Source organism: Protopterus annectens, chromosome 2.part2, assembly GCF_019279795.1.
Source record: "Protopterus annectens isolate FY-2018-M chromosome 2.part2, PAN1.0, whole genome shotgun sequence".
Lineage (NCBI taxonomy): Eukaryota > Metazoa > Chordata > Ceratodontiformes > Protopteridae > Protopterus > Protopterus annectens.
In genome coordinates, this window is record NC_056730.1 from 714,798,382 (window position 1) to 714,812,261 (window position 13,880).

Here is a 13,880-nt window from a genome sequence, read left to right on the forward strand (position 1 = left end):
ACTTCCTGGTAGAAAGCTGTGGTGGCTGTAATAGTTGAAGACATTAAAGACAGATCAGATCCAGCTTCATATTGGGCAATTTCAATTTTAAATCATGATTGTAAAGGGTTTATGTGTATAATAGCTAAAAAAGAATGGCAAAGGTGTTGACAAAATTGATAGATATAGATCAATGTGGCTTTGTGGTGGGGAGCTAAACATTTGACAACATTAATAGAACAATGATGATCCAGAGGGAAGCAGAATCTAAGAAAATATTACTGTTGTTGGTGGGTCTGTCGCTCGTCTGGTCAGGATAAAATATACAAACAGTTGTGAATTTGGTTCAAGTAGCTTTATTAGATACAAGTACATCAGGATTGAGGCTTAGTAGCTTAAACTTAAATAAATTTATAAACAGACTGACTACTGCACTCATACGTGTTAACACTCTGGCTGTTTACTCAAACTGGCACTGCTGCATGCACGTGCTCTCTGTTTATACACACATGCCTTCACTTTGAAATGCTTCTTAAAGTCACAACACATGCTCTGTCCTATATCCTCCCTCTTTGAGAAATAAGTCATGCACAGCAATAATGACAATATGTGTATTTTACACTAGGTCTGGAAATATGACCTGATTGTGTGACATAAAAATTAGGACTGGGTTTAGGAACAGGGACTGTCTTTAATGAATGTTCAACTTCAGGGACATCTGAGACATCATCAGGAATGGGAATACGTGCTGAGACATGTCCTTCAACATGAACGTCGTCTGAATTGCTCTGAGATCTAGAGTCCGTATCACAGGTACATGCCGTGATATTGATTCAGACACCGGAAAAGATGCCTGTGATTTCTCCTGTATTCTATACCCTCAGATTCTACTAAATAAGATCTTAGCTCGGCACATATACCTCTCACTTGGCCAATTCGATCAAAACCTTTCACTGTTTGCATCCTCACTATCTTTCCTTCTTTCAGTGGATGAAGAAATCTTCTCATTTTATCATAGTTGGACTTCTGGAATGAACGCTTTTTGAATAGTTGGGCTTTGATTGTCCTGGTGTTTTTAGCATTAGGCACCAACAAACTGGAACTGATAGGAAAGGTTGTTTTTTGCGTAGACAGAAGTCTCTGAGCAGGTGAGCCAAGTAAATTGTCACAGGGTATATTTCTGAGATTAAGCAAATTCAAGAATACATCGGTATTGTCACGCTTTGACCAATCTAGTAATTGATTTGTACTTTGTACTGCACGTTCAGCTAGGCTGTTTGACTGTGGATAGTCAGAACTACTGGTAACATGGATAAAGTCCTTCTCTTTTGCAAATTTCTGCAATAGCTGACTGGTAAACTGGCACCATTGTCAGAAATAACTTTGTGTGGACTACCATGGGCTGACAAATGACATTTCAACTTAGTAATGACAGTACTGGATGTTAGGTTGGGTAGCAGATCGATCTTGAACCAGTTCAAATAAGAGTCTACCTACACTAAGTAATTTTGACTATTCCACTGGAATATGTCAGTGGCTAACAAGGTAGTTCAGGGATCTGGCTTAGCTGAAGTGGCTATCTTTACAAATGCAGTTTAGTACTTTTGCATACTGAACAAGATGAAAGTACTTTATTGATATCTTTTGACAGAGAAGGCCAAAATACTAGTCCTCTCGCCCTTCTTTTGGTAGCTTCAAAACCTGGATAGCCACAATGCAAAATTTGGATGTACTCATGTTGTAAGGAATTAGGAATGACAAATTTAGGACCTTTGAAAATTATACCATCTTCCATCAACATCTCATCTCTGTAAGAAAAATAAGGTTGCACTTCTGTTGGTACACAAGATTACTTTGACAGCCATCCAGCATTGATTAAGTGGTTGAGCTTTTGCAAATTGGATCAGTCTTTTGATCTCTTAGCTCGTTAAGTCTTGTGGTAGAAAAATTACGCACTTCCATGACATCGAAGTCAAAATTCTTGGTATCAAGCTTTTCTGTGGTATTTCTGGGCAATTTGCATTAGGTATCAGCCAGATAAAGAAGTTTGTTTTTGTATAGACCATTTTGAAGTTGTACTTTTGTAATCTGAGCATCATTCTTTGTAGTCTTGCTGAAGCTGTTTGCATAGGCTTTTTAAAATAGTGACTAGAGGTTGATGTTCAGTCTCAATCTGGATAGCTCGGACATAAATATAATCATGGAACTTCGAACATGCAAACACAGTTGCCAAAAGTTCCTTCTCGATCTGAGCATACTGCATCTCAGTTTAGGTAAGAGTTCTAGATGCATAGACCATGGGTCTGCCCTCTTGAAGACTAACTGCACCAAGAATGAAATTTGAAGCATCACAGGAAAGAATTACTGGTTTGCGGACATCATAGTACCTTAACGTTGGTGGACCGGCAATCAAATGCTTTCTGGTGTTGCTCCAACCATGACCAGGTAACATTTTGTGTGTCAGCTCTCTCAAGGGTGCTGATAATTCACGGAAATCAGGTATAAACTTGCCAGAATAGTTAACCATGCCAAGGAAATGCTGTAAGGCTTGGACATTGTCTGGCGTGGCTTCTCAAAAATGGCTGTTTGTTTGGAAGGATCTGGTCATAAGCCTGAACTGGTAAATAAATGACTGACATAAGTAACTTCTGGTAGCCTGAATTTACAATTCAGAGGATTGAGCTTTAGATGCACTTCATGTGCTCTTTCCAGAACTTTACTGAGGTTTCTGTCATGCCCAGCTTCACCATTGCCTCCAACTAGTAAATCATCTATTATTATAGCACATGGATAGCCTGAAAAGATTTGTTCCATTGCACACTGAAAGAATTCACTGGCAGAATTTATTCCAAAAGGCATTGTTAGAAATCTGTATCTACTAAATGGCATACTGAATGTAGTCAGTAGTGAAGATTTCGATCAAGCATTACTTGCCAAAAGGAACTCTTCACATCTAAGACAGAAAAACAGTGGCATTTGTCATGAGGGTAGCAACTTCCTCCACTGTAAGCATAGGATGGTGGGGTCTGTTTGATGCTTTAAGTCTCTTGGGTCAATACATATTCTGATTTTATCTGAGCTTTTCTTATGAGCGACTACTGTGGAAGACACCCATTCAGTTGGTTCTGTAACTGGACAAATCACACCTTGCTGCACCATTTTATCTAACTGGACTTTGATTCTGTCCTGCATAGCTATCAGAACTCTTCTCGCTGGTCTGACCACTGGACTGACCTCTGGGTCTAATTTCATGGAGTACACAACTGGCAGTTTACCTAACTTGCCTTCAAAAATATCAGCATACTCTGTGAAAATAGCATCAGTGAAACTGGAACTAGGACATGTGCTTATGTGATGGACTTCTTTGGTAAAAGAAAGCAGTTTCATTTTTAAACTGTCTCTCAGACCTAATAATAACTGTATAGGTCTTTTGACTACATAAAATTGCAAGCTGTAACTGTTCCCAGCTGAATAGCATGAAAGCACTACTGAGTCTTTGGTTTGAATCGCTTCAGCTCCATAAGCAACAAGCTTCGCACAATTGGCCAAATTAAATTGCTCACCAGCACTTACTCCAGCAAATGTTTCTGCTGATTGCATTTTGAACCAGTGTCCACTTTGAGCTCTGTGGGTTTATCATTAATCAGGACAGTATAAGACACTTCATTTTTTGCCAACAAATCTACTGCATTAACCTTTTCACCAACCACTGATACATCATCCACATAGAAAGTAGAGTTGCAGCTTTCTATATGATCAACTTGCTTTTTTGAGTGACCTTTCTAATAAATGAATGAGGCTTGCTTGATTTACAAAGCTTTTGAAAGTGGTTCCATTTTTTTCACTTGTGGCATTACTGACCAAATGCTAAACATTTTTCTCTTTTGGACTCGTGATTGGCACCACAATTACGACAGTTAACAATGAGACTTGACTTTGGTTTTGCTGACTTACCCATGTACTGCACTGAGCATGTCCATTTTACCGAGCTAGTCTTAGAACTTGCTGGAAAGGTACGAGCTCTCCCTGGAAATCCCACAAGGCTGCAGCTGCCAAGTGCTTAGGCCTGTTTTTGCTAACCACATGCTGCATGCTGTATATGCTTGCTGTAGAGGCTGCTGAAACCATGATCTTATCACTTGCAAGCATGTTTGTGTGACTTTCTGTAAGCTTGTGTATTTGACAAACCTCTATGGCTTTGCTCAACATTAAATCACTGTCTCAAAGCAAAATCTTTCTCACTGCAGTATTATTAACACTACACACATGGCTGTTCTTTATCAACTCATCCTTCAAATCACCAAATCAGCATGTTTTAGCTTTGTTCCTTAAGTCAGTAATGTAAGCTGCAAATGTTTCTCCTGGCTTTTGGTCTCTTCTATAAAATAAGTGCCTGTTCAATGTAACATTTGTCTGGGGGTTACGCATTTCTATAAATTTATGTTTCACGCACTCAGTGTCCTCCCTTGATTCAGCTTGTACAACAGTATGACAGTTTTCCCCTTCTTCATATACTGCTAGTGCATACACAAATGAAGGCTCTCTTTCAATGCCTTCTGACCCCACTAGATTAAGCAGAATAAATGCCCTTGTACATGCATCTTTGTCAGAAAATGCTACTTGTGTGAAAATATTGTATACCTGCTCAAATACTCTCCAATTCTCTACAGTATTATGATCAAACACAAATGGACTGGGTCTGGTCTGCAAAATGCCTCTGCCATGCCAACACATAGTAGTAAAGACCCTTGGAATTATGTATGAACATACACACATATACATCAGAAATTTATGCTAGAAACTTGTAATTATGATCAATAGCATAATAGACTCTTCAAAATAACTGCACTTTGTGAAATAAGTCGCTGTAGAAGAAGAACACTTTGAAATCACTGTACTTTGAGAAACCACTCATCAGTGTAAGAAACACTTTGAAATGACTGCACTTTGCAAATGAACTGTACACAGCACTAGAAACTTTTCGAAATAACTGTACAGTGTAAGAAAGACTTTAGAATGACTGTACTTTATGAAATAACTGTACTTTCCACACAGTAAACTCTGAAATAATTGTACTGTAATAAAGCACACTCTGAGATACTTCGAACAATTCTAGTTATACTTTGAATAGCTTTAGTCAATGCGAAATAGTAGCTCTTATCAAAAAATGTGGTTGTTTACAAAAAAAATGCCGTCACTTTGCTTTTCCATGCTCATTTTGCCCTTTTTTGTACTCATTATGCTCATTTGTTCTGAAAGCTCTAAAAAGTATTTCGAATAATTCTATCAAATATCATGGTCTAACATTTCTTTTAATCAGTAATGGGTTTTGTGGTTTTTGTTTGGTTAATAATGCGCTTTGTGCTTTGCGAATAATTCGTATAATTTGCATTATGAAATAAATAATTTATGCAAGTTTTAATTACCTGAAATTCATTTCTGACCTTTTTTCAATTGTTTGAACAGGCTGGAATGAGGAATCTGGTTTCTTGTTGCTCAGACATTCTGGGTTTCGGCACCATGTCGTTCAGGCATGCCACTCCTAATACCATGTTGTTTAGACATCCTGCTTCTGACACCATGTCGCTCGTCCCATCAGGATAAAACAGATGAATGTTGTGGGTTCAGTTCAAGCAGTTTTATTACATACAAACACATCAGGATTGAGGCTTAGTAACTTAAGCTTAAGCAGACTTATAAACAGACTGACTTCTGCACTCATACATGTTAACACTCTGGCTGTTCACTCAAAATGGCACTGCTGCCTGCACATGCTCTCTATTTATATGCACATGCTCTCACTTTGAAATGCTTCTTAAACTCACAACACACACTCTGTTCTACAAGTCTTGATGCCGAGAAAGCATTTGACAGAATAAGCTGGTATTTTATTTGTTGGGCAATGGAAACATTTACATTCTGATACAATAATACAGTTAATTAGGGGAATATATGAGGGATTGGTGGCAAAAATTAAAATGGAAGGGTTCCTGACAGATAAGTTGTGTCTGACCAGAGGAACCAGGCAGCAGTATCCTCTTTCCCCTTTGTTATTGGTGTGTGTGTGTGTGTGTGTGTGTGTGTATATATATATATATATATATATATATATATATATATATATATATATATACGTATGTATGTATGTTTAGAGTCATTGGCAAGGAAATAAGGAAATCAGAAATTCAAGGATATAATTGGTATGGTAATCAAGAAAAGTTGGATTTATTTACAGACAATATTGTCTTGTACCTGATAAAACCAGAAAAGGACATCTCGGTGTTGTGGAACATTCTGAGACATTTTCAAGTCTTTTTGGGATATAAAATTAATGAAGACAAAACACAGGCTATAGCTGTAAACTATGTGCCCACAAATGAATTGGTTCTGCAATACCAACTTTTATGGGAACACAATAAAATGAAGTATTTGCGAGTATGTGTTAAAAAGTATTCTGTTATGACAGCTGAGGATGTGTGGTAAGAGAGTAAACAAAAGATAACACAAAACTGAAAAACTGGAAGCTGTTGTTTTTGGATATGGATAGCAAGATATAAGCAGTGAAAATGTTTTTATTCCCTTTAATTTTACATACAGGTCAGGCATATTTTTATCAACCAGAGGAGGAGTTTTGGACAGTAATTAACAAAGAGCTGAAGGATTTTATCTGGGAGGGGAAGATGGCAAGTGTCAGGTGGGGTAAGTTGATCCTTCCAATGGAACAATGTGGTTTAGGATTACCTGATTTGAAGGGATATTTTTAAGCTCCACAGTTAAGACTAATGTACCTAAGACAAGCAGAAAGCTATAATTTGAAGTGGAAAGGGATGATGATGAAGTGGGGGGAGGTTCAAGAAATAAGGAGAGACTGGGATTTTGGATGCACATCCTGTAACAACAGCCATACAGAGTATTATATTCATAAAATTGCAGAAGGTATTGTTAGAACTAAGCCAACATGAGACTGGAGAAAGGATATTCTGCCGATAGGAATGACTGTAATTAGGGGTACAGAGAATAGGGAAGAGGAAGCTGAAATTTACTGGAGACACTGTACAAGGAACCAAGGTATTAGGGAGCAAATAACTATAGAGGGAAAGGTAATAGAGTGGGAAGATGCCAAGAAGGCATTTGGACTGCAGGCTAGAGACTGTCTTCCCTATCACAGACTGATAACTAAGTGTAAGCAAATAGAAAGGGATACACAAATCCTAAGTGAAAAAAATAATCTGGAAGAGTTTTTAGTTGAATTTAAAGAAGAAGCTGGTGTTAAAAAGGGATAATTAGTAGGGCATATAAAATATGACACAGCAGCTATATAAATCAAACTAGAGGATTTTTGAAAAGATTGAGAAGATTACTTGGATAATCAGTTCACAAGGAAACAATCTGAGGATATATTTATGGATCCCAAATATGCAACAGTGTCTAGAAGATTTAACATTTTTGCTTGGAAGTGTTTGCTTAGATATTTTTATACCACAAGCAGATTCCAGAGAAGTTTTACTCGAGTAGAAGCAGATTTTGGAGGTGTGATGGGGAGAAAGAGGTGAATGAGAATATATTTGTTGGGAGTGCAATGAGTTGGCAGACTTTAAAATTCCCTGCAGAGTACTCTGTCAGAAATATTCTTTGAGCAAATGGATGTAAGGAAGGAAATGATTTTTGTGAGCTGAGATACAGGATCTGAATTGCCTAGACATAGTAAGGCCTTGTTAAGTTTAATTCTTGCGGCTGTCAAAAATCAGTTACTAGAAAATGGAATTCAAAGTCTAAACCAACTGTATTTGAAGTAGTGACTATTGTAACGGAGGTACAAGAACTGGAAGTGGGATTTTTAGAAAAGTATAGGATCAAACTACATAGAAATAAATAGAAATTGTGGGGACAATACATGCAGAATAATGTTTTGGAGGAGGAGGAGTGAGGTTTAAGGAAACACAGGACTTGATAAATTTATGCAGTGTTGAATTGATGTTAATTGTTTAAAATAATATATGGGATTTATAATGATTGTAACTGTCAGCATGTTAACATGGTTTTTCTTTTATTTAAATGTATGCTTGCCTTTGTCTTAAGTGGTAATTCAATAAAGATGTTTAAAATTTTAGGCTGTACAGCAGTAGCCATCTAGACAATACCCCATGCGCATTTACACAATACCTCTGTAGTGGACAGTTTTCTTTTAATCATGTCAACATGTGTAGCACCTTATAATGCTTTTCATTGTGGATGCATGCAAGAAACACCTTGTATGGTGGCTCCATGCCCACAATTTGAGTACAGGAAAACCATTCCAACCCCCTGTCTCATTCTCTTCAGTAAGTAAAGGTGTGTTTGTCTAATGGTTTGGTGCACTTCCAGGACAAGTCAGCTCAATGTTTTTAGTCCCACCAGGAACTTCAGCTATACATAAACATGCTGAAATTACAAGTCATACTGTTGTACCTGCAAGCCTTCCAGGATTATCTTCCCCAAGATCCTTTAACTGTTCAAATGGACATCATTATAGTGGTCTGATATATCAACAAGTAGGGAGGAACCCATTCCTTCCCTCTCTGCAGGGAATCAGTCAGGTTATGGACCGGGCCTTCATCCACAATCTGTTTCTAGTAGCACCACACTTTCCAGGAGAGACCAACACTTTGGTGGACAGGTTGAACAAGAACTTTCTTCTTCCCTGAGATTAGTCTCTAGACTAGATAACAGCAAGCAGGATATCATAGAGGTAAGTATCATCTAATGGTATAACCCTTCCACAAAATACAAAATGCCTGAGCTGTTTCTCTATCTTCCCCATAAAGGTCAACAAGGTGATAGATGATGTGGTAGAAAACTGACCCAAAGCCTTCTTTGTATCTACTTGCATTGCCCTTCATTTTGAAGACCATTCACAAAGCCCCAGAAAATAAAATGTCATCAGATCCTTGTAGTATCTTACTTACTCAGAAAAGCATGGTTTCCCCTTCTGCCTCTTCACCCTATGGACCTATCAAGCTACTGAACTTTGAGTGCTTGATCACCCACCGTTTGGTTTACCTCCCACCCAGTTTTCAGTGCTGCCAAGCCATCAGACTGGATTTTCCAGTTTTTCTCCAAAGATCATAGAGATCCTGAATTTTTACAAAAGCCATCTACAAGGAAAACATAAGAAAGTTGGAAGAGCTTTTTCATCCAGGCCTCTCAGAGAAGGCTTGACCCTTGGTCAACACCATAGACTGTGTTTTGCAATATCTGACTGAGCTATCTCAAAAGGGGCTCAACTATTGCACCATCAAAGTTCATCTCACAGCGCTTCCTGATTTCCACACAGACAAATGCACAACCAGTTGAGCAACTGAGAGGGTCAGCAAAGCCTCCTCAAAGGCACTTTTTACCTGAGCCTACCAGTCAGAGACCCAGGCCTACTTGGGACTTGCACATTATCTTAGACCTCCTTTCAAAGTTGACTTTCAAGCCAGCATGGAGGGCATTCATCAGGTACATGTCTTGGAGGGCTTTTTTTTTAGTACTGATCACATCAACCGAAAGGAATTCACAGCTTCAGAACAGTTTGGTTAAAGCACTGCATCTCACCTTTAATGAGGATAGAATAGTACTAAGAATCAACCCTTTGTTCATGTCCAGAATTGTGATAAGAACCTATATAATCAGGCTTTCATTGTATCTTTTCTGGTCCCCAGTTACAAAATCAAAAGAAATTATTTTCATCACTGCATGGGTGTCAGCCAATTATCAAGGCTAAAGCAATCAGTAAGAATGACTAAGTCTTCATCTTCCTTGTTCCTTAAAGAAAAGGCTTTATGATATCCAAGGTCATCCTGTCCAGTTGGCTGTCAGATTCTCTCGCATTTGCTACATCAGTAGAGGATGCACTCTAGACAAATTCCCCACAGTCCACTCAGTGAGAACAGTGGCTACAGCTATCACCTTCTTGAAAAATGCCTTGACAGACAATATTTGTACAGTGTATAGTAGGAGTTCACTGGTTTAGAGATAAAATCTTTGCCGAGGTTGATAAGGGAATATAAGTACATGCAATTTATTTGACATGGTACTCATAAACCATAGGAAGTTGGGGAATGTACAATGCTTCCTGGATATAATAGCTACATCTTAGTGTAGTTAGGAAAGAATCTGAACCCTACAACAGTTCTGCTGCAGTGATGGCCAACAAGTTATAATTTGACAAACATATTGATAAAAATGCAAATAAAATTATCTAGGGTAGTGTGAAGCACCTGTATAGAAGTTGTGTATGTAGAGAACCACATTCAGGGAAAATAAACCAAGAAAAAAGGTTTGAAGCTCTGCCTTACAAGCAGAGATTAAACAATGTTCAGATCTGATGGTGTATAGTAGAACTCAAGGTAACCTGACATTCCTGTCTTCGGAGGACAACAGTTTTAGGGAAAATGTAGATATAAAACAACAGAGAGAGATTGTTGAGAGCATCTCTCAACTGTATAGAATTTCTCAGAATGTCCTCATATTTTTATCGTGTTCCTCATAAAATGTGTGTTTTTTCCAAGACAATCATTAAGAATTGAAGTCGCTAAGTAATGACAGACAGTTGAGCTTTGAACTTCATATCCTTCAGAAGATGCATGCTGACATGAAAGTTGGGGTTCTGTCAACATTCTAAGTTTATCCACAGAACAAGACCTGAGGTAAACCAAGAAGAAAACCCAACGAGCTACACCAGAAGTTGTAAAATTTAATGAATGAAGTGCTTTTCATCTGCACTGTATGCAGACTTCTTCAGATACAACATTAAAATCTTTTACCACACTTATAAGGGTGGATTCAGGTATATTCAATTAACCAATTAAACAAGACAGTCAATTAAGTAGTCAAGTTTCCTAGGATACAACAATTATTTAAAATGCAACAACTCCACCTTCTTAAAAAATTGAGGGTAAAATTTAGTTTAGAAGAACAATATTTAAAATCTCTCTTATTTTGAGCCTTTACTGCCCCCCCCCCCCATTATTTTTAGCTTCGTCCACAGTTCTTGCACTAAAAAGTTTGTGCGGTATAATTGAGTGATGTCCTAAATAGACTTCAAATTACAATATTCAATGGCAAATTCTGGAAAACTGGTTTAATACAGGAGTTGTGAGTATATGAATAACTGACCAAGAAATATAAAGTGTTCTAAAGTTTTATAAACAGATGCAAAATGAATCCAGATTCACATATGAGGGATAAAAAAAAATGCCACTAAGGACACAGGGTATGATGAATAGTTTTAACCACTGCGTGAAAACAGTAACATAATACAGAGAACTGACTTCTGCTAATTAATGGACTGAGAAGAAATTTTAGACCTTGTGCTTCGTGGGAGGAATCATTCTAATGAATGTATTACAATTTTTCATACTTTTTTAGGCTTATATTGTCAACCTTTTCAAGACATTAATTGACCAGCAAACATGGACTGATGATGGCAGTGTGTCTGAAAGGATGCTTCGCAGCCAGCTCCTTATGTTTGCTTGTGTTCGGAACTACCAGCCTTGTGTAGTTAAAGCGGAAGAGTATTTTGACAAATGGAAACAGTCTAATGGAACTTTGAGGTTAGTGCACTTTGGTGGTTTTATGCCATCAGTCATCTGCTGTTACCTTGTATTAGAGTTGTTGTAAACAAAGTTATAGTGCTGCAAAATATTGTAGTAACAATATGATTAAGGACCTAATGGTTAAGGTGTTTGCCTTACTAACACAAGGTGCAGGGTTTGAGTCTCACAAGGGATAATTGGCTAGGCTTAAAATGGCTCATAAGGGCAATTAGCCTAGAACTATTCTATGAACCTATGATTGTTTTTATTAACATGGGAGAGATACTCATTCTGTTTATCCTAAGTAGTTATTTAGTGCAAGGACTTTTACCTGCTTTACATTTGCTGGCCATTGAGGGCAGGATGATTTCAGATTTCATGATGTTTTGAGAAGGTTGGAAATACCTCTAAATAATGTACAATTGTGCTTTTTCATATTGTTCTCTAACTGGAACATGTCACACCAGTTATGGTTCTAAATTTTCTGTGGTAGTTTTCCTCTGATGTACACAAACACATACCCACACTCCATCTTTTCTTATGTTTTACTGGAGAAATTAATCTGCACTGCAGAAGATGCGACATTAACTGCTTACCTGCACTGTAGACAGTGCTGACACAAGATGTTTTGGGCCACTGGACAGTGATGATTGCTAAGAAACAAGCTACCTGCATCCATAATTATGTTTTGTGGAGTACCTGTCTGTATCATTTTTGAAGAGGAAGAAGTGATATTTGAACCAGCTTGTGGATTTCCAACTGTACAAGCTATATAACAGTTTTTTGTCACAGTAGCCACGGTAGCATTTCAAGTATGTCGTCATTTTTAAGTCATGGACTATTAGCCTATCGATTGCAAGGCTGGCTGAGTTTTTAACATTAAAGTAGTGAATTAAATCCTGTTGGTTCAAGTAAAGGTGAGGCTGAACAAGATTTTCATGGAATTCTTATCAGTGTGTTGTCTTACAAGCCAATGTATTTTTACTGTTTTTCATATCAAGCTCTGGTAGTATAGAGGAATATAGCCCTGACTATTGCTCAGGAGACCTGACTATACTTAGTGGCTCTGGCATCTGACTGAGGTGGCAGGGGGGAACAGGGTTGTCCATCTTGAGGGTTTGGCAGGATAGAGCCAACCACACACTGATACAGTTCCTTGATGGAAGGGTGGAAATAAAAATGCATGGCCTGGTGGGGTCAGTCATCTCACCAATCCACAGTGTTGGCAGTATGTGCGCTCACATGAGGAAGGCAATGTGTGCCTCAGTGGTGATGTAGATCATATGCCGTCCCCCCGGGGGGAGTGTTAGGTGACTACAAATGCCATCATTGCTGGGTTGCCAGTAAGGGCATAAAAGCATATTCACGACTGAATGATGGCCTTCTCTGGGCAGCTGTCACCTGGTCCTGTGTGAAATTTCCAGTAATTGCACAAATAAGTCACTTCCCATCGGAGGGTAATCTTGATGGTCAGTAGTCAGGGGGCAGAAACACATAGGAATACATTTTACTGTTAGTATGTGTTAGTGTATTGAGATAAGGTAAAACTATCATGTGATAAGGTATAACAGTGCAATGGGATTCATCAGTCTTACATATCATGATTAAAATAGGCTAATACATGTGCAATATCTATGATCACTCAACTTAACTGAATGTAGAATCAGCTAATCTGCCCATACTTGTTAACGTATTTGAAATCAAAACCGGTAAAGTTATAGTCTTGTTTTAGTTTGAAGTTGTCACTTCCAGTTACAGAATTAATTTCTTGTGACATTGTTCAGAAGTGCATTGTACATTGTTTTTGACCTGATATCTAATAAAAATGTACTTTTCCATCAGCCTTTATGCTCATTGCATTATCTGTGTTTTTTTACCCTCCTCTTGGGGCTACAGCATCCTCATCAATAGAATGGTGTGACTAATAAACTAGTTATCCAGTTAAGGAAGTGACTCCTCCACTTACAAGCTCAGATCTTCATTAGCACACATAGGTAGGAAAGGTGAATGTTTTAAGTATGCATGCCTATTGACCACGAGGAACATGAGCAACTAAGTGGTCAGGTTTCCAGCCTCCATAATGAACTACTTATATTAGCAGAAGTTCTCAAATCATATCAGTGTACCTTCTGTCAAAGTGTATTAAACACAGTGAATTGGCATATGACAACATGCTTTCCCCAGCTGGCATTAAACCACTAGTTTCATGTACTGCAGAAGTCTGCCCAGCAATCTTTCATGTTTGATGCTAAAAGTATTTTACACACCATCTTGGCTAGCACAATGCTTTTAGTTTTTCATGTTTATTTAAAAATTATAATTTAACAATATAACATACATGCT

The 13,880-nt window shown here is 38.0% G+C and overlaps 1 protein-coding gene across 1 annotated transcript in view; it reads left to right on the top strand.

Annotated features, from left to right (window-relative positions):
- Positions 1–13,880, top strand: part of ERAP1 (endoplasmic reticulum aminopeptidase 1) — a 1,476,217-nt gene that overhangs the window by 1,276,182 nt on the left and 186,155 nt on the right. Inside the window, exon 15 of the mRNA XM_044064113.1 lies at positions 11,371–11,555. Within this exon, the coding sequence (XP_043920048.1) occupies positions 11,371–11,555 (185 nt within the window). The remainder of the gene's footprint in view (positions 1–11,370; positions 11,556–13,880) is intronic.